We start from the raw sequence: 23,934 nt of genomic DNA, 5'->3' as shown, positions 1-23,934 counted from the left end.
CCACCTTTTTGCCCACATTTCGCCCCTTTTTCCGCAAGTTCCATTCGATTAATTATGCACGACGCTGAAGTTTGCAACGTCGGAGTCCAACGAAACCCCGAATGGACCCAAAGAAAAACATTTTTAATTCACCAATTTTTTATTTCCCCAAGTATCGGTCGAGCTTGAAAAACTACGAATTGCAAATTCGACAGATAACGAAATTGGAGAGTTACTTCAATTATTAGAGGGTTTTTAAAATCACTTCGTTGGACTCCAACGTTGCAAACTTCAGCGTCACTAATTATGCGGATGCGGAGCCGAGTTAACCCTTAATAGTCACGCGCGGGGTTTATTGGACCCCAGTCCAATGCTCGACATTCTCAAGGAAAAATGGTAACAATTATTCAAAAATTCCATTTTTATTCTCTATTTCTTGCGGTGCATTATACCTTTTTGCAGAATAAAATCACTACCTTTCACGAAATACAATGATAGATGGATTGAACGTTTATTCATTACTACATCGTATTTTGAGTAGGAATAATTTTCATTGACGATTTGACTTTTATTTCCAGGGGAAAAAAATCGAGTAGAAATTAAATTTTAACCCTTAAGGAGTTTCGGTACAAAAGTCAAAATATTAAGAAATTGATCAAATTTGGTGATAATGTTCTTCAACATCAAGTGCGAAAACACAAATTTTTTCAAAATTTTCTTCTACTTAGTTATCGAGTAATTACGCATTAAAGCAGATTTCTTATGCCCGGAATGTATACCTATATATATGGAAACGCTAGGCTTATACACGTAAACTTTAGTGATCAATTACTCGATAACTGTGTAGAAGAAAAATCTTAAAAAATTTGTATTGTCAAATTTGGCACTAAAGAATATGTTCGCCAAATTTTATAAAATTCTAAACTTTTTGAAATTTTTTATGCTTTTAGCATGGTTTAGCATGGCAACATTGTATCGCCTGTACCGAAACTCCTTAATAGTCACACGGGGTATATCGGACCCCAGCCGTTTCTCGACCGACGATACCAAATAGAAATTTCGAGAAAATGGGACTTGTGGTGCCCTCGGTCGATAGTTCGAGGTTTAGTTTTGGTAGTCGATCAAGTCAGACCGTGCGAAGATCCGGGGTCCGATCCGCCCCGACGCGACAAATTAATTAATACTACCTGAAAGCGTGATTTCTCAGGTTTATAGAACGAGTTGATTTTTTTTTTTCATTGAAAATTACGATTTGCACATCAATTTTTGTGAAAAAAGTCACTTTTCCTGGATTATTTTCTTTAATATTTTTTTTTAATATTAAAAATAATGCGAATAGAATAAAATCGTAATGGTCGTTTCTTAAAGGTTCAAAATACATTGCAGTATTTTCATTTTATTTTTTTTTACAGTTTTTCAATTATTTATCGTCCCCCAAAGTGAGTGGGGTACTTCGGACCCCGTGCGACTATTACGCCAGAAACTTGAGGTGTGACTAGTAAGGGCTTTAACCCTTGTGTACACTTGTGATGGGCGGAAAAATCGAAATTTTTTTTCATTAGATATTCTTCAAGTACAATGTCTGAAAAATATTCTCACCAAATTTCATAAAGATCGGAGCATTGGATTCGCAGCTTGAATCTTTGAACGCAATTATCTCACAATCAGAATCGTCTTTTTTGAAAAATACCTCCTCGGTGGTTACGATTACTAAAGGACTATTAATCCGACCCATACGAAATTTGTACGACTCATTTATCGTGATAATAGCTGGGATCGGACGAAGGATTTCGTATTTTGTTGAAAAAAAGAAATTGTAACAAAAAACCGGAAATTTAGGACGTTGAAAAACGAATTTTTTGTTAAAGCTGTCGCCATTTTTTTTTAATCAAAATTTTTACAAATTCTTTGTCCAGGCTCAAGCTATTATTGCAATAAATGAGTGGTACAAATTTGGTATGGATCGGATTAATAGTTTTCTATTTATCACGTCCACCGCGACTGATGCTCAAAAAAAGGTGATGCAGCTGGAGTTGCGCCATTTTGAGAAATTTTGTTACGAAAAAAATTCCACAAATACGCATGAATATGTGTGCTAATGAATGTGGTTCACAATTTTTCAATCAACATTTATTTTCTTGTCGAAAAAAAATGAAGAAAATGAGGTTTTTTCGCCTGCTGCAAGTGTGTGTAGTAAGTGCCTTAAGAAAACATAAACCCTGCGGATTTACGGCGATAAAAAATGGACGAAGAGTTCCAAACAATGCCTGCATAAACTCCGCACGTCCCGTGTCTATTACACTCGGCGGAGCTTCCCAAACAACCTCCAGAACGAGTGAGGAGTTCTACGCGAGCAGGCTTTCTCTGTCATCGGGTGTGCGCTTCGTGGAAAAAGCTTGAAATACGAGAAAGAGGCAAAAACGAAAACAAAGTTCGCGCATGGAATCTTCGCACGTTTCCCGACCAAAAATAAATCATTTGACGGATAAACTGCTGTAATTACGAGCGCTCAACGTCTGACTTAACGTCGTTATGTGTACGCGACCGAGAGCGCCCACCTTAACAAATACCCCGCGCGAGACTGAGTAAACTTCCCACCCAACGATTAAACCCGAGATGAAGACTTAACAAGATGTTTACCCCGAGGAAAATGTAGGTCGAAGAACCCTATTTTCCATGAGCTAATGTCGAATGATGTTTTATAAATACAGCTGAATATCTGTCAATTCGATCGTTCGCCAATTTCAAACTGTTTATAGAAAATTTCTCTACATACCCCGTTAAAAAAGTATAAAAATAGACGCGAAGAAAATTACGAAATCAACGAGCGAAGGTAGGACAATTAAAAAAAGAAAGAAAAAAAGTTCAGCAGAGTTCATTATTTAAATTAAATTTTGTTCTTTTAATAAAGAATAAAAACAATTCAATTCGATCGACGCACATTGAAGAGCCATGAGAACAATCCATTGAACGAGAACCTTTCAGCAGCGCGATCGGCCAAAACAAAGCATTGAAAACACGTGCAGAACGTCCGCGAAAGGAGATTTTTTCGTTGGCCATCTATCGGGCACATTAAGCATCGACACGATTGAAAAAATCGTCGGAGTGGAATTACCGACTGATGGTAACGTTTGCGGTCTTTTGAAGACTCGCCGCTCCCTTTTGTCACTTGGATCTCGTGTGTCAAGTTCACCGACCCACGCTTCGATGTTCGAAATGTTCTCCTCACCTCACTCCCGCGATTGCGCTGCTTCTTCCCTTCGCTCACAAGTATAGCGCCAAGAGGAAGAATTTGAGCGTACAAGTCACACCTAACCTCACCTCGAATTTTCGAACCTCAATTTCGTGAAAACTGTTCGAGCGGTTACGAGAAAGCTCCGTCAGCCCACGCAGGATGATGGCAAAAAATGAGCTGACAAACGATTCGTTGTAATCGCTTGAATCACCCTTGATAAATTCGACTTTCGAAATTTGCAATTATCTCTCTCGCACTGACCGACCGAACAGGAACGGTTCGGGTCGGTCGGGTTGACCGATGGGCGCTCTGGGGATAATTTATCATTTTGCTTTATTGTTAAATAACTGTGACGATGTTGCTCAAATTACTGGCTGCTGACTCAAGGTCACTGAGCTCTCGACTTTCCCCGTATTACCGAGGAGGAGTGCAGGGGAGTTTGCTGCTCAGTTTTTATGTCGCAATGCGCTTTATCCCTCTAGGCGGGAGCGCCCTAGATAAATTACCGGCCACCAGTACATTTTCGTACGTGTAAAAATTGAAGAGTGTGCCCCAATGTGGGGCAATAGCAAATTTTGTTAGGTCACGAGAGAATCACCGATTCTCGATGTTTGTAAACTTGATAAAAAAAAAAAAAAAAAAAAAAAAAAAAAAACACACCCAAGCATTTGAACAATGCATTCAGAAAGACGCGACAAGAATTTTACAACCAATGAGATGCTGCGATTCCCAACAAATTTACAAATTTTTGACAAACTTGAATCCATTCGAAACTGACAATTTTATAAATAAAACGGGATAAAAAATCCGTTGGATGGGATACGAAGATGAAAAAAAGTCACTTAAGTACGAACAGACATTTTTGTTTATGCTGCTAATACAATTTCACTGTAGAGTTAAATGGCTGCAGAATAATATTCTGTGTGTTGTTAGATATATTATACGAAAAGGTAACACCCGAGGCATGACAAACGATATTGGTATATACTATTTGATTCGACATATGACAGAGAGAAACCCGCGAGAGACGAACCGCGACGGGGAACTCACTCCTAACCTCGAAAGTTCTCGAAAACACTGTACTGAAATTTGGTTAATTTTGAATGAAAGGCAAAATTTATTCGCTTCGAAGGAAAGTTCATTAAAAGACGATGCAGAAGACTTGTGGTAGCGAAAGATCAGTAATTGTGATCGAGAGATATACGTTTAGCGGCGGCTAAGTTGACACACGTCAGGGAGGGCTGTCCATGAGGCAAATGACCAGATGATCGAGCAGATTGAAAAATGTATTTCATTTACGTTCAGAAGGATCGTTTTGACCTTCGTGAACATTACCAAAGAAATCGTAATGTTTTTCTACCGCGAGCATTAATTTAAATTGATTGAACGTCATTATTAATATCATTATTATTGTCATGATTATTGTTATTATAATTTCAACGAGGGTGTTACTTTGTTAACTCACCGCTGTGACCGGTGTTGCTCGACGACTGGCCCATCGCTCTCCTCGTTGTTCGCCACTCTTTCGAAAATAAAAACCCTGATTGTCGTCGATATTGGTGAAACGGATGACCGGCACCTCACGTCAAAAAGAGCCAGCTGCATGGATTCACGATTGACCGACACATATTTCGAAAAATATATAACGGAGGAAAAAAAAGGTATGAAACAAGCGTAATATCACATCGCAAACTATCACTGGCGCAGCAGCAGCGCTGCGGGGGTCGCGAGACGGAGACAGACACGGAACAACTGTACGCGCGATGCATACCTACGGCAAGTGGCGTCCTCCGAGTTTCTTGGGAACTATTAAGCGCGCTTGCGCTCTCAATGGGTAAAAAATATCCATTTTTCTTCATGCACATTCATTTTTTGGAATTAATCACTTGCGATGATTAGTTCTTTCATGACAATCCCACTTTTTGGTGATTTTTTTATGAACTCGTGTAAGTATGGCCTAAGGCTTGTTCAATTTAATAATATCGCGATTTTTTTTTCTTTACTCGTAAACTCAGAAAATGTTATTTTTCTCAATAAAAATATTAACCTTTTTTCGGCGAGTTTTATTTTTGTCAATCAAAAATAAAATGACAGTCGTTAGATTACCGAATTCAAAGAGACAATAAAAAATCGCGACTCTGGATGATTTAATCGATTGTAGAGAAGCCCCTAAATTTAATCAGAGTCAACCGATTTGGTAAAATAATTCAAAAAAAATTACGGGGTTTAACGGAAGCAGGAAAATTCGTGCGTGAAAAGGGCCAAGATCAAATCTCTTTTGTACGTCGCCACAAAAAAAAGAGATTTTTAATCCTCCCGCTGTCAAAATAAGTGTGCCGGCAAGCAAACAGCAAATGGTTGGGTATATAGACTAAACACTCCTAAAAATTGCGTGACAGTGGAAAGCCCAACCCCTTGATCTACATTTCGCATAATGTATTATTGAAGGTTCCTTTTATCATATTCAGCAAGGGCATGGAAACAGCGACTGTGAGAACAAAACAGCTTGAGCGAACTCCGAGTTCACGCATGTACATCATCTCCTGTTATTCGAATATTCCGTTACAGGAATCCACGACTTTTCAATCAATGTAAAAGCGATATAAATTTCCATAGTCCCTAATCGACGGTTCGTTAAACATGAACATGAGAAACGTATTATAAAAACGCGTATGGCCTCGGGACTCGAGGAAGCCCTTAACGTAAGTAATCGCGTACTTACAAGGCTCCCCCGCAGCTTATAAATGTGCGAAAAATTAGTATTATTAGCACGAGCTGTACACTAGAGACTCGATTCGCAGCTTTATGCAAACCAGTCGCAGATCCCGACCCTCCATCCCCACTCCTTCACACTCAACCGTCCCGAAACGAGTCGCTCGCCCCCGTCCCCGTATGGCGTATGGAGGGAGAAGCACCGCGCGAATCACAGCACCGTGAGCCCTACTCCGCACAGTGTAAACAACGTTGCTGAATCTCGCTTTCGCTGCGTTCACGTCTCTCGCGGTCAACGAAATTGGGATCGTACTGTACGTCATGTCGCGTGCGGAAAAAACTTGGTCTGGATTAAAATATGTGTTTAATATAATTAATAATAGTTCAGCGTATACGTTCGAACGGCCGAGTAGCCCGGAAGGACGTTTCACCATTCAGTCTTGAAAAGCAGCAGAACAAACAAGCCTGCGCTCGACTCTTTTTGTCAAATAAACCTCCCAATAAAACGCCCATCTTTTTTACGGACAAAAATATATTCTCGTAAGAATAAACTACGAGGGACAACCCTTTTATATCAGCTTGTTCAAATATAGCTCGAAAAGTGTGCGGCTTTGCTCTGTGTTTCCTTGGTTACAACAAAGAACAACAGCGTTTATGAGGCCGTCCGCGCTTCATATACCGTCAACAGGCTACCTTACCCGCAAACCTAACGACGACGTACTCGTAACACACATCCGACCGGCATCGGGTCAACTATAAGCAAGACATTCTCATATACGGTGCGACGAAAAATCATTTTCGGACTGTCCTTGATGATTCGTTCGTTTGTGAGCGGAAGAATAACGATAATGGAGAGAAAAAAATCATAATCAAGATGACGATCGTCTTCGCTGATCGGGTTTTCATTGTTGCGGGTCGATAGTTACGGTTAACGTGTGTAATTAAAAGTTCTCTTTATCCCACTCCCTCTCTCTCTCTCTCTCTCTGTTTGCTTTGTTATATTTCGGAAAAATATAATTTGTTATTTTTTACCACAATGGATAAATATCGCCTCAACGACGTTTCGCGTATTTTAATCGTTTTCCTGTTCCTTTCCTTCGAAATCATCGAACAAGGTAAGAAAGCAGTTTTCAAAATTTTTGGTCGATAGAAACGCATGAATTGAAAATATGAATCAAAGTGGATAGTCATTTTTGAAAATATTCTCAACACTGTAAAAGTCAACACAAGGTTATGTTACAATAAAAATCCGAGAATGTGACACTTCTGATAACTTCCATGAAATAAAATTAACGATTGTTGAAAAAATTCTGATTTAATTGAATTAATCGAGTGAATTGAAATCGGGACGAAACTTGATCGTCGTTTTTTATTTTTATTTTTTTTTTCATTTCGTATATTAAATAATTTGTGAAAAATCAGGTGAGGCCCTGGATTGTTTCAAGTGCGTGTCGATTGGCGGTAACAATAAAGCCTGTGACGATCCATTTCACAATAATGGAAGTCTCGAGTTTTTTGAGTCGCCCTGCCAAGGGGGCAGAAAAAATCGAGATGGACTTTTTCCCGCCACAGCGTGCATCAAACTTGCCGGAGTTTACGGTACGATCGATTTTCCACTAATTTACATATTTTTCTGTATTGTCCCCTTAAAATGGAATAAAATAATCATAATAATTGGTAGTGGTTCGAGTATTTTTTTCAATGATGAGTATTCACGTTTTTTTTTATTGTACTGGAAGCCATTTTTCTAACCGCTGCTTTTGCTTGGATCAGCTACTTCGAAGGTCGATTTTCGAATAGTCCGTTGAGAAAAAAATATTGTACCCGTAAAACTGAAGAATGAAGAAATTTCTTCACGAAAACACTTGACACAGAAAAACGTGAATACGATTGGGCTGAATTATGCTCGTAGCACTGAAATAAATGAAAAAATCCTTTTTTTCTTAACCACGAATGCAGATGAAACGGGAGTAACTTTGACGATTCGAAGCTGCGCTCTCGACAGTGGTACTCTTACGACAGACTCTGAATTGATAAGAATGTCGCATTGCGGAGGTTTTTACTACGAGGATAAGTGCGTATTTATCGTCACATTACTTTCACGTTGATTTTAAAATAAAAAAGCTGATCGAAATTCGTTGATTTTATCGACGCGAAATTACAGCGCGAGAAAATAAAGGATTCGAACATGGAGAATAATTTTCGATTGGCAATTTCCATTTACTTATTTTCTTTCGAGCACAATTCAGTTTTGTATTGACTAAAAGTAACACTGATTTGATTGGGTAAAACATCGATCTTGCCCGCCAGAATGATTCGATCATAACCTAAAATTTCTAGTATCGAATTTTCATGTTGTTCCTTCTGTCAAAGATTTGATTTCAAGTAGTTAAAATATATTCAAGGTACGTGCGAGGCTGCGTACAATCGTGCAGCGACGCAGACGCCTGTAACGAAGCAGGTAACACAACAAATTGGCTCGTGCTTACAAGCAGTTCGATAATAATAGTTGGATGGACTTCCATTTCATTCGGCTACTTTTCGTGATGCAACGTATTCATCGAAATTTCAACGAGTCTACTAACCCGTATTTCGCATACGTCAAATTCACAGAGCTTGTCAATATTTCTCTGATGAGAATATAAAAGCAAATGAAAAAATATCGTGATCAAGTAAAATAATCGTACGAAACATTCGTATTCCAATTTTCCTGCCTTCTTCCCTATTTTTCACTCACACACCACCTTATCGATTGTATACGTCGAATTCCCTCTCCCTCGATTGCGTTCGTTCGAAGGCATAAGAAAAAGGATCAAAACCACTGCCAGTAAAGTAGATTCCCACCATTTTGTCGACTCTTTTATGACTTGTTCGAGTAGCTTTTAAAAATGTAAGAAGAATCGTGCCTGAATCGAAATTAATCGTAATTTTTCTACAAACACTTCGACCTGAAATTGCATTCCACGAAATCGTCTCGTGTGAATGTTTAAACAATCGTCTTACTACGAAATACTTTTGAAATCTTTGTAAATGAGAATCCTCGAGGATTCTAGAATCCGAGAACTGTGCACGCGTGTGAATTATCGATCGAAGAATTAAACACTGTGCGATCTCGCCATCCTCGAACGGATGGATTTGTTTCCTTTTTTTGTAATTTCTATGTTCATTGGATGATACTAAAACTTTGTGAAAATAAATGAATCATCTTCAGCATAAATCTTTCAACGGACCAATTATTTCGCTCCCATAACCTCAAAAAAATCGATGTTGATCGAACCCCCTAGTAGCACTGACATGCCATTGGCATCTGCACGAAACTATATCACAGGATAATAAGTAAACTGTCAAAAAAAAAAAAAGTAGCGCCTCGAAGATGCAAATTCGATGTCATCGTCCGTTATTACGATTTTGACAGCGACAAGTTCGCGTCGTCGGTCGTCCACCCCGTCGGGAAAGGACGAAGTAGCTGAAATGTTGAAAAATATAAATTAGTCGAGTATATAGAGAGTACCACGAAGACAAATTTTGAATAATCTTTTCCGAAAATGTTTTATTCGTACAAATGGATAAACGATGAATGAATGAGCGAAGAAAAAAAAGTAACCGCAAGACTGAACTTCGTGAGACAGCATGCGAACACAAATATTGGACGTGTGCGACCAGTTGAGCGATTTTAGCACGGGATTCGTCAACTGGTCGTGGGATACGTTGGATCTTCTTTTCGAAATATTCGTTGAATTTTTGGCACGCACCATCGAGCTCGGAGTTGCCTTGTTGAAATTGAGCTTTCAGATCATATGTTTCTTAAGGGATGTTTGCATCGAAGCGATGCAAACTTTTGTTAATATTTTTCGTGGGATTGTGCACGTAATCAGTTCCATCAAGTGCGAAGACGTTGAGGATTTTGCTGCTGCTTGTATGGTCGTTTTCCTGTGGGTTGCAGGTGTCAAAATCGTTCTCAGTCTGCTGCAAAATGTGAGTAGAACAACTTGAATTTACTATCGAAACGGGCCTCGCGTCGATCGAAATGATAAACGCTTTTTCGGTCACTACACAAACTTAAACATTTTCTTGGGGGAAAAGCAGCCTCGGAATTCGAAATGGGGTGATTTTTCAAAAAATTTTATGCTCCGTTCTCTCCAGTTTTGTTTCTCAACGAAACCGAAATTACATTTTTATTTTTTCCCGGCAACCCTGGACCGTGATCAACTTTAACCTCATTTTCGAATAAAGATTAAACAGAAAAAAAATTGTAGCGGGAAAAATGAAAAACTTTGAAAAACTAATATCACCGGAACAAAGTTGTCCGAGCAAACGCTTAAGAAAACCTTCCACATTTGCAACTCCAGTATAGAGAAATATTTTGTTGCTTTCGCCAGAACAAGAAGCCTTTCTCAAATCCGTTGAATTTCTATCGAGCGGCCGCCTCCTGTGCTCCAGCTGTTCTCCAAAAAGTCGGACAGCCAGCAGCGAACAGCACGACGAAAAAAAAAGTAATGATTCAATCGAAGAAAGCTGCAGGCTGCAAACGTCCAGCCAGTTCGTCGATATCGTCCTCCTCCTCATTTTCGTACGACGCTTGAGCATGATTGAGCATGGAACGACACGAATCTCGAAATACCGCAGAGCGATGGTTTCGAAAAAACTTCCGGAAAAATAAGAATCAGCGTCGACGCCATGAAGATACCGTTTTCGTACTTTTTCTGTCTATGTACAAACTTTATTAATCGTACAACGCTTAAACAAGAACATTCGATAATCAAAAAGCTTTCATTTCATTCACTCTCGCGTACGATTAGTACTATTTACACGTGAATTGGTCTTCTCCGCGATGATATTTCTATCTTCGTTATTTATTCAAACTCTCATAAATAATATTTTGTTTCAATGACTCTCGTTTAGAAAATTGTGCTTATTGACGCACTCGAAATTCAATAAAGATTGTCGAAAACCGTAATCCGACATTCACCGGTCACCCAGTCTTAAACTTTCTTAGAAAAAAGGCAAAAATACACTGGAAAAACAGACTCGAAAGTTGCCCCTTCCACGAGCGAACATTCGCACGTGTTGAACTCTCGAATAATAAATAAAACAAGATAATCGAGAAAGTTGCTAGTTAAAACAGTAGAAACGTTATAAAAATAAAAAATATTCTATACAAAGTTGTCGACACGATAATTTAGGATAATACTTTTAAGCCGATGATGCACAGTTGCCATCGGACGAGGCACTGTGGGCAATTTTTCGATGCGAACGATAATTTTTTACTTGAAATCCTCGTTCTGAGGTCAGTCGTTGACGATGGTTATCGCGAGTTTGTGCTCAGGCCATGAGAACGTTTTCGGAAGGCTCACCTGGAGAATGAAAAGCATAATGATTGAAAAACCAAAATTCGGTGGTCGCAGATGTTAAAAATGATTTCTGAATCGATTTATTTTCCACTTGCTTAGGCTCGATAAGCATTTTATCTACTGGACCAACTCAACTGATCTTTTGTAACTATTGTAAACTCACATGATCCAAAGAGTTTAGTGCTTGGAACTCGTACGCCATTTTCTCGGAAAGATCTTCGGGCAATAAAACTTGAAGCCACGGGCCCTGAACGACGTACGGCTTTTCTCTCGTCACGAGGGTCCCGGTCACCGATGGAGCGACTATGGTTATCGCAGAATGCGAGAGAATCGATTTAAACGTAAAATGTCGTCCGTGCATCACGCGTCCCCTGGAAAAAAAATACGTCAACGTTATTTCACTACGAAAAATAACGAAAATATTACGATTTTAGCAATTTCTTAGTTACGACAATGAACTATAAGAAAATATTTTCGAGGCTTTTGGAACAGTAGAAAAAAAATTACAAACTTTATAGCCAAAGGCAGCAAAGTCCCGGCCTCCAAATTGAAAGTCAAATGCAGGCCAGGTAAGCTCTTGACTGAATTGTCAGCATGAAAATTGACATCGCTTTCGCAAGGCGAAAGCCGCTCTGATTTGATCTGAGGTTTTCGTAGCTTTTCTTCGACTTCCTCCTCCTTCTCGTCTCGTTCCCTGTCCTCGTCCTCGTCATCGGATGCCGTGTCTCGTCTCTCTCTATATCTGTCGGTGCTCGCTTCACTCGCCATTTGGACCCACCTGGACCGAGGAAATAAAATGAAGAAATATTCAAAAGTGCTCAAAGAACATTTGGTCCTCCGAAAATATGAACTTGCGGATTAAATAAGGAAAAAAAACAAAATATCAAGTCGAAAGACAAAGGTGAAACAGTCAACATTTTTTTTCATTCAACTGACCAACACTTCGCAGACACGCCGCTCAAATTCGAACCTTCTCTCTCGATACCCGATTGTATTTTTTCAGCAACCGAAGGATCTTCCTCCATCGCTGAATGTTGTCGATTCGTGTCCGTGACCAACCAAGCTCCGCAGCCTCGAGTTGTTTTCAACAAATTTACGACACCCAACCCGTTCCAGTGCTGAGCAGCTTGAAGCTCTTCCGAAGTAACACCGACTATTTGTACAAAAGTAACCTGCGTGAAGGGGAAGAAATCAATTCGCTCAAATGTTCCATGAAAATATTCATTTAAACGAAAATCGACATTTCTCTAGTAATTCATTCATTTTTCACAGTTTTTCTAGGTTTCATTCGATTTTCCAGTTCGTTGAATCACGAGCCTTGACAAAAACAACGGAAAAAAAAAACAGGCAAATTGGAAATGTACCGAAAGAAATTCAATCAGTTTTGTGAAAATTGAATCATTCACTGGCAGCAGTTGACGCTAAAAAGTGATCCTCCAACAGGATTCATCTGAGATTTCGAACAAACTAATTTCGTCCTGGTAGCAACATTGAAAAATTGTGGTTCGCGTACTTCGCCGTTGGGGGTCGACGCTGAGGCCGGTAACTGTGGATCCCTGCTCATGAGAATTTGGGTTATTTTTCCGTGACTGTTGTTGCCGAGGGGTGCGTGCCAGGACACGTGATCGCCGGGGAGTAGCATGTTCCCTGAGTTGAAAACGTATTTGGCCAATTGTTGCATGACGTTAGCGGGCCAAGTGGGAGGCGTTGTTTCCCCACGTTCTCGAACGAGGCGGAAAGTCAACTCGAAACCAAATCCGCTGGGGCGTCCAGGCCCGGTTTTCGGATGCAATCGTCCGTCGCCGTGGAGGTCGGAAAGACCGAGGCTGAAAAAAATGAATTTTTATTCGTCAATAAAGTTTTTAAGATTTAAGAATTGTGAAGAATTTTTTAAAGTTTTGAAAATTTGGGATTTTCTCGTCGCCAAAAGTTCACCATCGCCTCAAATTTTCTGTGGTATTTCTCAAAAATGAGGAACTCTCATAAGAAATCGAAGTCGAAGGAGTGAAACTTGACTCGTGATTTATGGATTTATTTTCGTTTATCAATCGATTTAAAATATTTTCATTTATTGATATTTTCTACGATGTCCCAAAACGTTGTAAAGACTTCGGCTCGTACATAAAAGCGGAATCCGATCGGTGTAATGGAAAAAATTTTTTTTGGAATTCGAGTCGCCTCGAATTCTGGGAATATTTCAAACGGCCCGGAATTTATGAATCGGCGGATGTATTTGTCCGGATATATATATTTAAATTTACGGGCTCGAAGCGAGTGAAGGGGAAAAAAGGGGGCTCGTGCCCCTCGCCAAAGATAAATCCGAGATCCCGAAAGACTATTTCCGCTTTGCTCCCGTTACTGCCCGCGCGACGAGAGAATTTACGCCTTCCCTCCCTGCCGATTTTTCGTGCGTATGCATCTTGACATACCCCCCGGACTAAAAATAGCAACGCCGGCGTCTCGAGAGACGAGAAGACTCTCTCCTCTCGAGTCGCGAGGGGTACTCGCTCATGCGGAAGCGCACAAAAGGATACAAAAAAAAATAATCCTCTCGAGCTCCAGCGGCTGTATCCATGTGTTCGATCCGTCATTATAAAGCCGATTTTTCAAGCGACGACCAAAAAAACGCACTCGTGTTTCTGTGTCTCGTGGAAATCTATCCCAATTAAAGATCTTCGAAACAAAGAACCTTTTAGAAAGGGAAATCCGTTTCGTGGCGTTTTCTAACCTGTAAATCTTTGATTCCTGTTTCCCATATGTTGGCAATAAAATACTCGGAAGACCTCATAAGCATTGAACAAAGCCGAATCTGGAATTTGAATTCCATCAAACTTGCAATTTGGAAGAGTTTCAAAGCTGGGTTTCACTCGACAAGCTTCGCCTGTATACCTCTCTTTAGCGGTTAAATTGTTTTAGTTTTTCATGCATCTGTGTCGGGATGCAAATGTTCTAAAAGTTTAATTCGATCAAATCTTCTCCCATTGTTTACAGTCTTGTGAAATAAATTGGAACTTTCAACTCTTTCGACTCGATCGATGGAGCGCCATCAGAAATTTGATTTTTTCAAAGATTTAATGTAACGAATACATTGAGCATAGAAAACTTATTTATAAATGAAATATAGTGGATTATTTAGAGATTAAATAGTAAAATGTACAGTATTGAAGACACAATTTTCATATTTACCTTATATAATGCCAGTGGGGAGGTACACCCAGCTCTGGACATCCTGCATTTTCATACATACTAATGTAATCCAACGGATCTGGACCACCGAGCCTGTAATAAAAGAAAATGGTCATGTTCTGTTTGTGCTACTTTCTATATTTTCAAAGAAACCGTCAACCAAAATGGATAGTATATTCCAATATCAATGCCTAACATACAAAAATAATTTATGAAAATCTGAAACATCAATTATTTTTCTAATTGTAATGAGCAAATTGAAAAATGTTCAATTTTGCTTGGGTTTCTCTGGTATTTGTGGAGTATCAAAATCCAAAAAAAATTTTCTCGGTATAACAAATCTGAGAATATAGAGGAATCGTGACTCAAGAAAACTTACTGCCTCAACTTTAGTTAGCGATATTGTTGTTTCAACATCATTGAAAACAGTTGAATTCTCAGTGAACTTACTATATACACACCCGACCTTTGTATGCGAGTTATTAAAGGAATTATTTTGTTTATTCAATTGTGTCTTTATGAAAAGATATTTAATGTGTATATGACAGATCTAAGGATATTGAGATTATTTTGATTTTGGCATTGATTATTTATTATATCTAACTGAAAGAGAAACGTTTGAAATGGGTCAATTTTATTTTTCAAATTGTAAAAAAAAAACAAAATATTTCTCAAGTTCGGTTATATGACAATGACTGTGAGTACGGGAATAAAAACCAAACGTTTATTGCTGTAAATATCCCGATAACCGGTTATAGAAGAAAAACAGTCTTTGTTGGCATTTGTATTTCGACAGTCAAAAGAAATGTAATAGTTTGGTGAATAATGTTATGATTTACCAGTATTTGACAATCGCTGTGACAGTAAGAGGATTGCTCTGTTCGGGATAAATCTCTTTGCAAAGTGCATGAATTGCATCGAGTCCGTGAGCTTGTGGCGAGGGTACCTGAGTCGGATGACCCGAGGGAAAATTCCTCGTAAAATCTTCCCGCTCACGCATATTTCCGTCCATAAACGATCAATTCCGGTCTTTATTTAATGAAATACACGGTGGTATCCCACTGATTTATCGTATTCCTCGGGTTTAGCACTTATAAATACACTTTTCGCTTTTATAACCAGCACTCAGGTGATATGAAATTTACTTCAACACGGTGTACGAATCGCAAGAACTTTGCGAGAGTATCAATTTCAGAAATAATATTTAAAAAAAAGCACAACAGCGTCGTCAGGAGATCTCAATTTTGATGATAATCTCATCACTTTCGTTGGACGATGTCGAGATTAGAACCGCTCCAGATGACTACTCACGTCTCGACTGCGCACAACAAAACATATCTTCAAGTTTTCCGTCTCAGGACTCGAGTGCCCGCCCGCAAGCTACACGAAATTCTCTCCCCACTCTCACAAAAAACTTGCGGTATCTTTTTCGTCAAAAATTCCGCGAAACACCAATTTCTTCGAACATCCATAGAAATTTGTTTCAACATATATACTGGCTGTTAAAATATATTCCATAGAGTCTTTTGAAAAACTTTGAAGTTCGCGAATTTTAATACTCAGTAGAACAATAGAGTATTTTATGTCCTACTGTAAACCTATCGTATATCGAGCCGTAAATTTTTTAAATTATCACTCCTCAAAGTAGTATGTTGAGTTTTTAATATATTTTTACATTTTCCAATCAATATTTTTATAAACCATATTTGTTTGCTCTAACAGTTATGCTCGTATTTTTAAATAAAAAATTGGAACTTAAAAAATTTACGGGAATATAATAACAATGAATGCTTAAAAATTCACGAAAATTATAGAATATTTGCGTTCTGGACGCTCGGTGACTCGGTTACTCGGTTTCTCTAATAGAGAGCGTTACCGTGGGTTTCTAATATTTCACGGTTGGGCGCGTCGGACGAATTGTTTTTCGTCACCAGTATAGCTTCGAACTCCGATTCCCTGATACTGAATTCGAAGCGTTGGTCATCACTATTGTCAAACCTTTTCAAAACCGCTCCCAATTTCCGGAGAATGAATTAACGGGCACTGAGAATTAGTAATGAGTGCTACTTAATTATATAACTATCAGGGTATCGATTGGTACCCAGCAAAGAGAACAAATGTTTGATACAAGAAAGATGTGAAAAAATATCCGAAAATTCACTTTTTCATAGATACATGCGATTTCCGTTCTGATCTTTGCGATAAAAAGAAGTTTTATTTTCGTTATTGTAAAAATATTCATTTGCACTCAGAACTCAACTGTCCTTCAAATTATAATTGAACGCTGTTGAATTATTGACAACTGAATCAGCTGTTCCCTGTCACAACAGTGGATAAAGAAGGTAAACAAAGGTTTCATACAGACAGAACTGACAGTTGAGGCCATCCAGGTCAAAACTTTATGTATTTATAGATGACGCTATGCGAAGATTCCCTTTTGTAGCGTTTGGAGCTCAAAGCTCCATTGGCTGTTAGCTCAATTTTCTATCTCCCATCCCAGTAGTCCGGTCGAAGAAAGAGGCGAATGTTAGTCCGTTTTCTCGCCCTCTCTAGAGATACACACACAGAGTGCACAAAAGCAGTACAGCTCCGGAATTAAAGAGGAAATGGACTAATTAAATGTGTTAAACATCCTTACGAATTTCGTTTCATTTCACACATGTACCTATACTAATTTATTTCTCCTATTGGAGAGCACCAGCAGATATTTTAGTTTTACAAGTGTAAAATAAAAATTCTTCTTTCGCGTTACATATCTCGTACAAATAATCACTGAAACATGTCTTTCAAAAAAGATCTCCGGTTATTGATAAAACCTTATTATCTCGTAAACATTCTCCTTAGTATATCGTACATTGTGGCTAAGAGATTACCGATAGTTTGTGAGTTTCTTTTCGTACGGGCGGATTGTGAGCTAAATGGGGTAAGTTGTGACTTATAGAGCACTGTTGTGTATAATTCCATTTTGCTTAATGACCGTTCTCGAATACATGATTTCAATTAACAAACAAACGATTATTAGTGAATGGAATCATGCGATATATGAGATTGATCCCATTCTTTACCTTCTGATCTTTCAGAGGGAGACGGAAATTCTCTTTTTCCTGATGATTGTAATCATGATAAGGACCCGTAAGGCTGGGAGTGTCACAATGATAAATTATTTGACATCCAGCTTTGTTTACACCAAAATTGCCAATCTTATACTCTGGTTTTACGCGGACATACGAATGGGAATTTTCTTTGCAGTCATATTCATTCGTAAGTACCATTTTCTTTCATTTTTTTAAAAATAAAAGCTATCAATTGTTACTCTTCTGAATTGGTATTTTATTCTTGCTTTTTAGTTTGCGGTCTAGTTCTACCGGAACCAACTTATCAAGGTCCGGAAAAAGTTATTTATCTCAGAGGCTCCAATGGACTGCAAGACGAACTACGAGATTCTCGTGTCGTTTGGCTTGTCGCCTTCTACACAGCTTGGAATCCTGCTTGTGTCAACTTTGCTCCAATATTCTCGCAACTTTCCGCAGAGTATGTTTTCTCAAAATATTTTCTCTGTCATAAATAGACAATCTTTACTGAAGAATAAACATATTCCATGAAAAGCTTTGCACTGTAACTCAAACTATTTTCTATTGAGCGGATTCGAAAGAAAATTTATCTTAAAGAATTCTAAGATATTCATTAAGCTTAAAAGCGGGTGTTGTAGTTTTTAACGTCATTTCTTAGTTCTTGGATATCAACTCTCTTTTCACATGAATTTTTAATAATAATCATAATACTAATTTCATATTAACATAATTAGAAAAGGTCATCGAATCGTCAGAATGTAGTAAAGTTTTTGCTTAGCAATTGAACCAAAGAATGCTTTTTATTTCTCTCTTCTCTCAAATCAGTGCAAAACAAGTGAACCAAAGAATTCTAATACATATTTCTGATCATTGCCATGCAGATATGCTCTCGAGAATCTCAAATTTGGAAAGGTCGATGTTGGTCGTTATCCGGAAGCAGGGGTGAAATACCATGTGAGTGACGCAAGTACAAGCAAACAACTGCCTACGCTGATTCTCTTCAAGGAGGGAAAAGAGATCGAGAGGCGACCCTATGCGGATACCAGGGGGAAACTGGTCAAGTTTTTATTTACGCTGGTAAGTTGATTTTGAATAAAAAATTTCAAACAGATAAAATACTTGAAAAAGCATGGTGTCAAAAAAAAATGTGTACAAAAATCGAAATTTTTAGGATAACGTCAAAGCTGCCTTCGATCTCAACAATGTCTACAAGACATGTAAGAACAATCCGATCAAGAGAAAAGAGAAGAAACCTATCAAAGCGGAGTAAAGATGTAAACGAAACTGCCATCAAATGTAAAAAACAGAACAACGGTTTCTTTTCTCCGTTATAGTTCGATCAAACGACACGGACGTCGCGGTCCGTTGTTTTTTCCTTAGAAAATTACAGACGAGAACCAAATTGATAGTCACTCAGCGAATAATCATTTATTCGATAAAGACAGAAATCGAGTAGACGTTCATTGTTCGAAACTATTCGTCGTATTCCCTCAATTATTTGAGTGATTTTTTCAGTGTAAATTATAAGTTTTGTGGCCATTAGCAAAATATCCTTTTTTGTATACAATCGTTTATTTATTTGAAATGAGTTGCTAAGTTAAAACGATAATCTAAACAATTATATACATGATGATATATAATATATACAAAACCATATGTATTATGTTAATTACATTTGCGCTCAAACACTTTTACGTACAGAAGTATCTACAGTGTCTGTAGGGTACAACACGATTATCTCCAATTCGGTAATATTGTTTCAACGATAATCATTTCATCGCAATAAACATAAAATTCGTTCGTGGTCGTGATTTATTTCTGCGATTGATGTTACTTTATTAAAAAATTAAAAAACAAAAGAAAAAAGGGTAAATATTCGAAAGTGCAGTTTTTCCCAAAAATGATGAAATTTTTTAAAACAAAAAAAAATGTATTTGCCGCACTTCCGAATATTTATCGAAAAAATATACAGAGAGATATTAATCGGTGGGCGGCCAAATAAGCGTGACTTCGTTTTGAGCAGATTCTGGAAGCCATTTTTGGTAGGCTTCTAGCAAGAAATGTCTGTCTGTTTTCCAAATATCGATCAATTTATCCCGCGACATAATTCCTTTGGATAAGAGAACTTTGATGAGGGTTTCCGTCCTGGGTAATAATTTCGCCCAAAAAGCTTCAACGCTGCTAGGCGTTGACAGCAACGATGGAACGAAACGTTTGAGTTTAGGAAAAACTTGGCCATCGAGGAAAAATTTGGCGAATATTTTGACGCCTTCTCTATTCGTCGGATATTCGATTTCCATTGGTGGCAATTCCCAACTTTGTGGTCCGAAAGTGCCGCTCATTTGGCACATTACTTTACCGCTTTCTTCGTCGTATCTCGCTGAAGTGCCAGTGTTTGTTGAGCTCATTGTACAAAGCATAGGAACGAATTTCGGCAACCACTCGGGTTCTATGGCCGTGACTCCTCGCATGTACATTTTATTGGTCTCGTAAACCTCCTGGTAGACAACCCATTCCGGACTGGTCTTCCGCAAAACGCAACTCGAATGCATGAACACCGGATCTTCCATTTCTATAGTTTTATAAGCGTGTTTCCACTTTGCTTTGTCCTGATCCTCTTTTATCTCGTCCGGTGATATTTTCCGGGCAACCTGGTCACCCATACCAGCGAGAACGATCTGCCGGAGAAGTTTCGCTTCTAGGTCTGTAGGTGGAGGCATATTGGGATCGATTTCGAGCTTCAAACCCGGTATATTGATCATTATTTCGTTGGTCAGTTGTTGCCTCAATTTTCGTACTTCCCCGATGGCCTTCGGTCGCAATCCGTGTTCTTCGTAGAATTTCTGTATTTTACCTTTCGAATTGGCGTATTCGGCGGCACCCACGGCTCTCACGAGCACCATAGGATCGCCGAGTAGCAAACTGTTTCCGGTGCCCGCCCAAAATCTTCGAGTCTGAAGCCACTTCGCTTTAGCAGCGCAGTCCGTTCCGAGTCCCTCCACCAGTACTTCTTGTACCGAGAGCGCGGCCACCATGCAAATAGTGTATTTCAACAGGTTTTGTTGCTGCGAAACAGCAAGCATTTTGCCGTAGCGAGGCGCTACCGGAAACGCGGCTATACTTCGCCCCAAAGGACTGACCTTCGAGCTGTAAGTATCGGCTCCCCGTCGAGCAGGTTTTTCCAAGGCTCCGAGTATGCGCAACCGCCTTTCGGCAGCTTTCAACTGCAGCATGTCCGGTGGCGATGGGAATGGAAAGTTCACGACTTTGTCGATGTTCATAACTTTCATTTGCAGCAACAAATCATCCACCGGTTTACGGCGAATTTCAGGCTCGCTGAATTTTTCAAATTGATCATTGAATACCGCTGACGAGTATAATCTGTAACAGTGACCAGGGGCAGTTCTGCCAGCCCTGCCCGCTCGTTGATTCGCCGCGGCTTGGCTAGCATAACAAACGCGGTAAGTACTGACGCCAGTTACCTTGTCGTACAATCGTGTTTTGCAACGCCCACTGTCAACTACGTACTTGACATTTGGTATTGTCAACGATGTTTCCGCGACGTTAGTCGCGACTACGCAAAGACGACAGCCTTCTGGAACAGGCTCGAAGACTCGAGCTTGTTTGTGACCGGGTAATAAAGAATAGAGCGGTAAAACCCAGAGGGGTTGCGACGTCGACGGACTATTTAACTCGAGTATATCCTCATCCTCGTTCTCGTCTTCGTCGATATCAAGCTCATCCACGTCGTCATTATTCTCTACGTCGAAAAAATCCTCTCGCGTATCATCTTCGGGGATCGCCGAGTATTTGTCCAAATCGATATTTGGTAAATCAACAGTTGCTTTTTTACGTTTCTTCTTCATACGCCTCAAGGCACCCTCAGCTTCGAATTCTTCCTCGGAATCAGTGTCACTCTTCGTTTTTTCGCTATTTTTATCAACTTTGCTTCCATTTGAAGAGGAAAATTTGGACTTCCGGTGAGGAAACGCTTTGCGCAAACGACGCACCACCGTATTCACTTCGTGCTGACCTGTTAAAAACACGAGGATCCCACCCTCCGGTAAACGAGTGTGTATCTTCACGGTTTTCTTTATCGCGTCGAGCACGTAATTCGAACGGGTGTGTCTGTTGAAGTGAATGGTTACGGGAAATTGTCGAGATTCCACTTGAATAATGGGCGGTCGAGCTTTAAATAGCTTCGAATTTCCTATGAAGTCGTCGACTCGCAGTGTAGCTGACATTATGACGAGCTTCAGAGGATCATTTCTTTTGGTGCGTAGTGGGACGATGCGTGATAACAGTCCTATTAGAATATCCGTGTAAACGCTCCGCTCGTGCGCTTCGTCCAGTATTATGACTGAATATTTCGTCAGCAAAAAATCCGTTTGTACCTCTTTGAGCAAAACACCGTCAGTCATGAATTTTATTTTCGTTTCAGGTCCTACGTTTCCCTCGAAACGTATTAGATAAGATACTTCTTTGCTGGTAAGATTCATCTCGTGCCCTATTCTTTTGCTCATTGACATCGCCGCCACTCTCCTCGGCTCGGTGACTCCGATCATTCGTGTTTTGGCGTAACCACTTTCATACAAGAATTGCGGTACTTGAGTTGTTTTTCCTATGAACAATCAAAAAGAAACACGTGTGTTAATAATGTCATGAACTCGTGACCAATGAAAGCGACCATCGTCTGAAAAATTTTCGTCTATTCCTCTAAAATTGTCAACTCACCACTTCCCGTTTCTCCAGTGATAATCACAACAGGATTTTCGTTTATCGCTTCAACAATACTTTGTTCTTCCGCCAGAACAGGAAGCTTCAATCTCGCCTCTTGCACTTCGCTCGTTCTGTTTACTGCTACAAATACTGCCGGTTTACGATCTTTTTGTTCTATTGCCCGTTTATGCACTGTTTTTGGCCTTAATACCAGTGGTACAGCTACAGACTCGACAGTTACAATTTTAGGCTTTTCGACGATGGTTTTTTTTTCTTCCTGAGGCTGAGATATTTTTTCTGGGATTCTTGATTCATTTTCATTCTCGTTATCCTCAGAATCACTAGATACTAATTCGTCTTCACTGGAATCCTGAAATACGAATGATTCGCAATCCTTTGAAGTGACCAATCGTCATTTTTAAATATCGAGTAGCATTTTCTATTCCTGTTGCCGTTGAACTATTGATTTGTTTGAGGTGATTAACAAAATAGCACAATGCAGTAATGATATGAAGCTAATTATTTTTTTTCAGTGTACTTGGATTGTTACAAGCTCATTCTCAATTTTTAACTCAATTTCTTTTTTGTTTTTCATTGACCAGCTGGATAACTCTTTTGGAGCTTGGATACCTTTCTTTCTAAGATCTAATGATACTATTAGAAAAATGGTGAAACTTGGATTTATTTGGGCATAATTTTCAACAATAGGTTAATGGAAACTTACATTCAAATCAATAACATTTGGATCTGTTGATCTGTGTGGCTGAGATTCTTCTTCGACGAGAGCTAGTCTCATTCTTTTACAACCTTTGATAGCATTTATAACGTCATCTGGTTTGTCATTGTCATCTTCGTTATCCACATCCTTTGGTTCAATTTCTGGAGCATTTGATTCTCTAATGTAGCGTTTTAAGCCTTTTGTTTGTACAGTTGTTAAAGACACATACTGTTTGAGCTCATCATCGGCTGCCTGAACTTTTGAGAGTTCATCAAGAAGGTTGGCTCTCTATTGTTGATAAAAAGTATGAATAAAAGTCAATATTTGTCATTGTTTAAAAATCTCAGAAATGTCTACTTTTCCCAATTTAACAATGAGCGTGTTTGATTATACCTGCAATTTCTTTTCCTTCCTTTCTACAACTTTTTCTAATTGTTTGCGTCGTTTTTTTGATAGCAGCCGGACATTCGTCAACCTTTTATCCTTGTTTTTGGTTTTCCGTTTTTCGCTGGGTAGTACTAAAGTGTTACAGTTGTCATAATTGTCTTGGCGATGTTTTATGTCAATAGCGATCTACACGTTTCAACATTTTTATAATTCAGTCATTAAAATTATGCAATGGATTACTGTGCTTTTTAAATGGTATATCAGAATTTTATGAAATGAATTAATAGAAAAGTTACCTGTTTCGTAGCAGAGTTGTCGATTTCTACCTCGGGCACGTGCCGGGACTTCCAATTATAACCTTTTTTTCCCATTTTAAATCTGTTTCACTTTGCTTCTCCGTATTATTGGAATATTATTTTTTTCCGATTCTCGATTAGTTTCATAAATGAAAAACTGTATCGATCATAGTAGAAAAATATTGTTGAATAGGTTATGTTTTTACAGTCCGGCATTGATTCTAAACACACGTGGAGTCGCTCACACTGGCTCACTGGTTTGTCGTGGGTTTGTCACAGT

General features: G+C 39.0%; 6 protein-coding genes across 9 annotated transcripts in view; 3 read left to right on the top strand and 3 right to left on the bottom strand.

Moving 5' to 3' along the window:
• The window catches only part of neur (E3 ubiquitin-protein ligase neur), a 56,917-nt gene extending 51,975 nt beyond the window's left edge, over nt 1-4,942 (bottom strand). The window contains exon 1 of one of the 2 annotated variants that reach the window (XM_043417427.1): nt 4,667-4,942. Coding sequence is in view for 1 of the 2 variants with exons in the window: in XM_043417420.1 (XP_043273355.1) it covers nt 4,680-4,713 (34 nt within the window). In the remaining variant the exon portion in view is untranslated. The remainder of the gene's footprint in view (nt 1-4,666) is intronic. The other variant, XM_043417420.1, reaches the window with a different exon arrangement.
• A 1,316-nt stretch (nt 4,943-6,258) lies between these two features.
• On the top strand, nt 6,259-9,143 carry LOC122408109 (uncharacterized). Its single transcript, XM_043414716.1, has 4 exons — nt 6,259-7,041; nt 7,349-7,525; nt 7,886-8,000; nt 8,332-9,143. The coding sequence occupies exons 1-4, from the start codon at nt 6,963-6,965 to the stop codon at nt 8,471-8,473; spliced, it is 513 nt and encodes a 170-aa protein (XP_043270651.1). The 5' UTR covers nt 6,259-6,962; the 3' UTR covers nt 8,474-9,143.
• Nucleotides 9,144-9,194: 51 nt separating this feature from the next.
• Nucleotides 9,195-10,692, top strand: LOC122408102 (uncharacterized). The gene is made up of 2 exons (XM_043414703.1): nt 9,195-9,901; nt 10,306-10,692. Exons 1-2 carry the CDS (start codon nt 9,557-9,559, stop codon nt 10,507-10,509), a joined length of 549 nt encoding a protein of 182 aa, XP_043270638.1. The 5' UTR covers nt 9,195-9,556; the 3' UTR covers nt 10,510-10,692.
• Su(fu) (suppressor of fused) lies at nt 10,611-16,226 on the bottom strand. Of its 2 annotated transcripts, none has more exons than XM_043414665.1 (7): nt 15,303-16,226; nt 14,464-14,556; nt 12,791-13,103; nt 12,214-12,449; nt 11,789-12,055; nt 11,441-11,648; nt 10,611-11,280 (listed from the first exon to the last, which is right to left on the bottom strand). In XM_043414665.1, the coding sequence occupies exons 1-7, from the start codon at nt 15,473-15,475 to the stop codon at nt 11,215-11,217; spliced, it is 1,356 nt and encodes a 451-aa protein (XP_043270600.1). In that variant the 5' UTR covers nt 15,476-16,226; the 3' UTR covers nt 10,611-11,214. The 2 variants fall into 2 exon arrangements, with proteins under 2 accessions (XP_043270600.1, XP_043270611.1); XM_043414676.1 differs by lacking the exon at nt 15,303-16,226 and adding an exon at nt 14,843-14,996.
• A 728-nt stretch (nt 16,227-16,954) lies between these two features.
• On the top strand, nt 16,955-19,334 carry LOC122408098 (thioredoxin-related transmembrane protein 2 homolog). Its single transcript, XM_043414690.1, has 5 exons — nt 16,955-17,386; nt 17,544-17,724; nt 17,811-17,994; nt 18,416-18,611; nt 18,706-19,334. The coding sequence occupies exons 1-5, from the start codon at nt 17,243-17,245 to the stop codon at nt 18,802-18,804; spliced, it is 804 nt and encodes a 267-aa protein (XP_043270625.1). The 5' UTR covers nt 16,955-17,242; the 3' UTR covers nt 18,805-19,334.
• kz (putative ATP-dependent RNA helicase kurz) lies at nt 19,270-23,913 on the bottom strand. Of its 2 annotated transcripts, XM_043414650.1 has the most exons (6): nt 23,655-23,913; nt 23,365-23,544; nt 22,978-23,259; nt 22,269-22,623; nt 19,497-22,155; nt 19,270-19,416 (listed from the first exon to the last, which is right to left on the bottom strand). In XM_043414650.1, exons 1-5 carry the CDS (start codon nt 23,727-23,729, stop codon nt 19,514-19,516), a joined length of 3,534 nt encoding a protein of 1,177 aa, XP_043270585.1. In that variant the 5' UTR covers nt 23,730-23,913; the 3' UTR covers nt 19,270-19,416; nt 19,497-19,513. The 2 variants fall into 2 exon arrangements, with proteins under 2 accessions (XP_043270585.1, XP_043270576.1); XM_043414641.1 differs by having other exon boundaries at nt 19,270-22,155.
• Between the last annotated feature and the right edge of the window lie 21 nt (nt 23,914-23,934).

Source organism: Venturia canescens, chromosome 1 (assembly GCF_019457755.1).
Source record: "Venturia canescens isolate UGA chromosome 1, ASM1945775v1, whole genome shotgun sequence".
Taxonomy (NCBI): domain Eukaryota; kingdom Metazoa; phylum Arthropoda; class Insecta; order Hymenoptera; family Ichneumonidae; genus Venturia; species Venturia canescens.
Note: the sequence above shows the minus strand (reverse complement) of the source record. Positions and strands in the feature narration are given on the sequence as shown.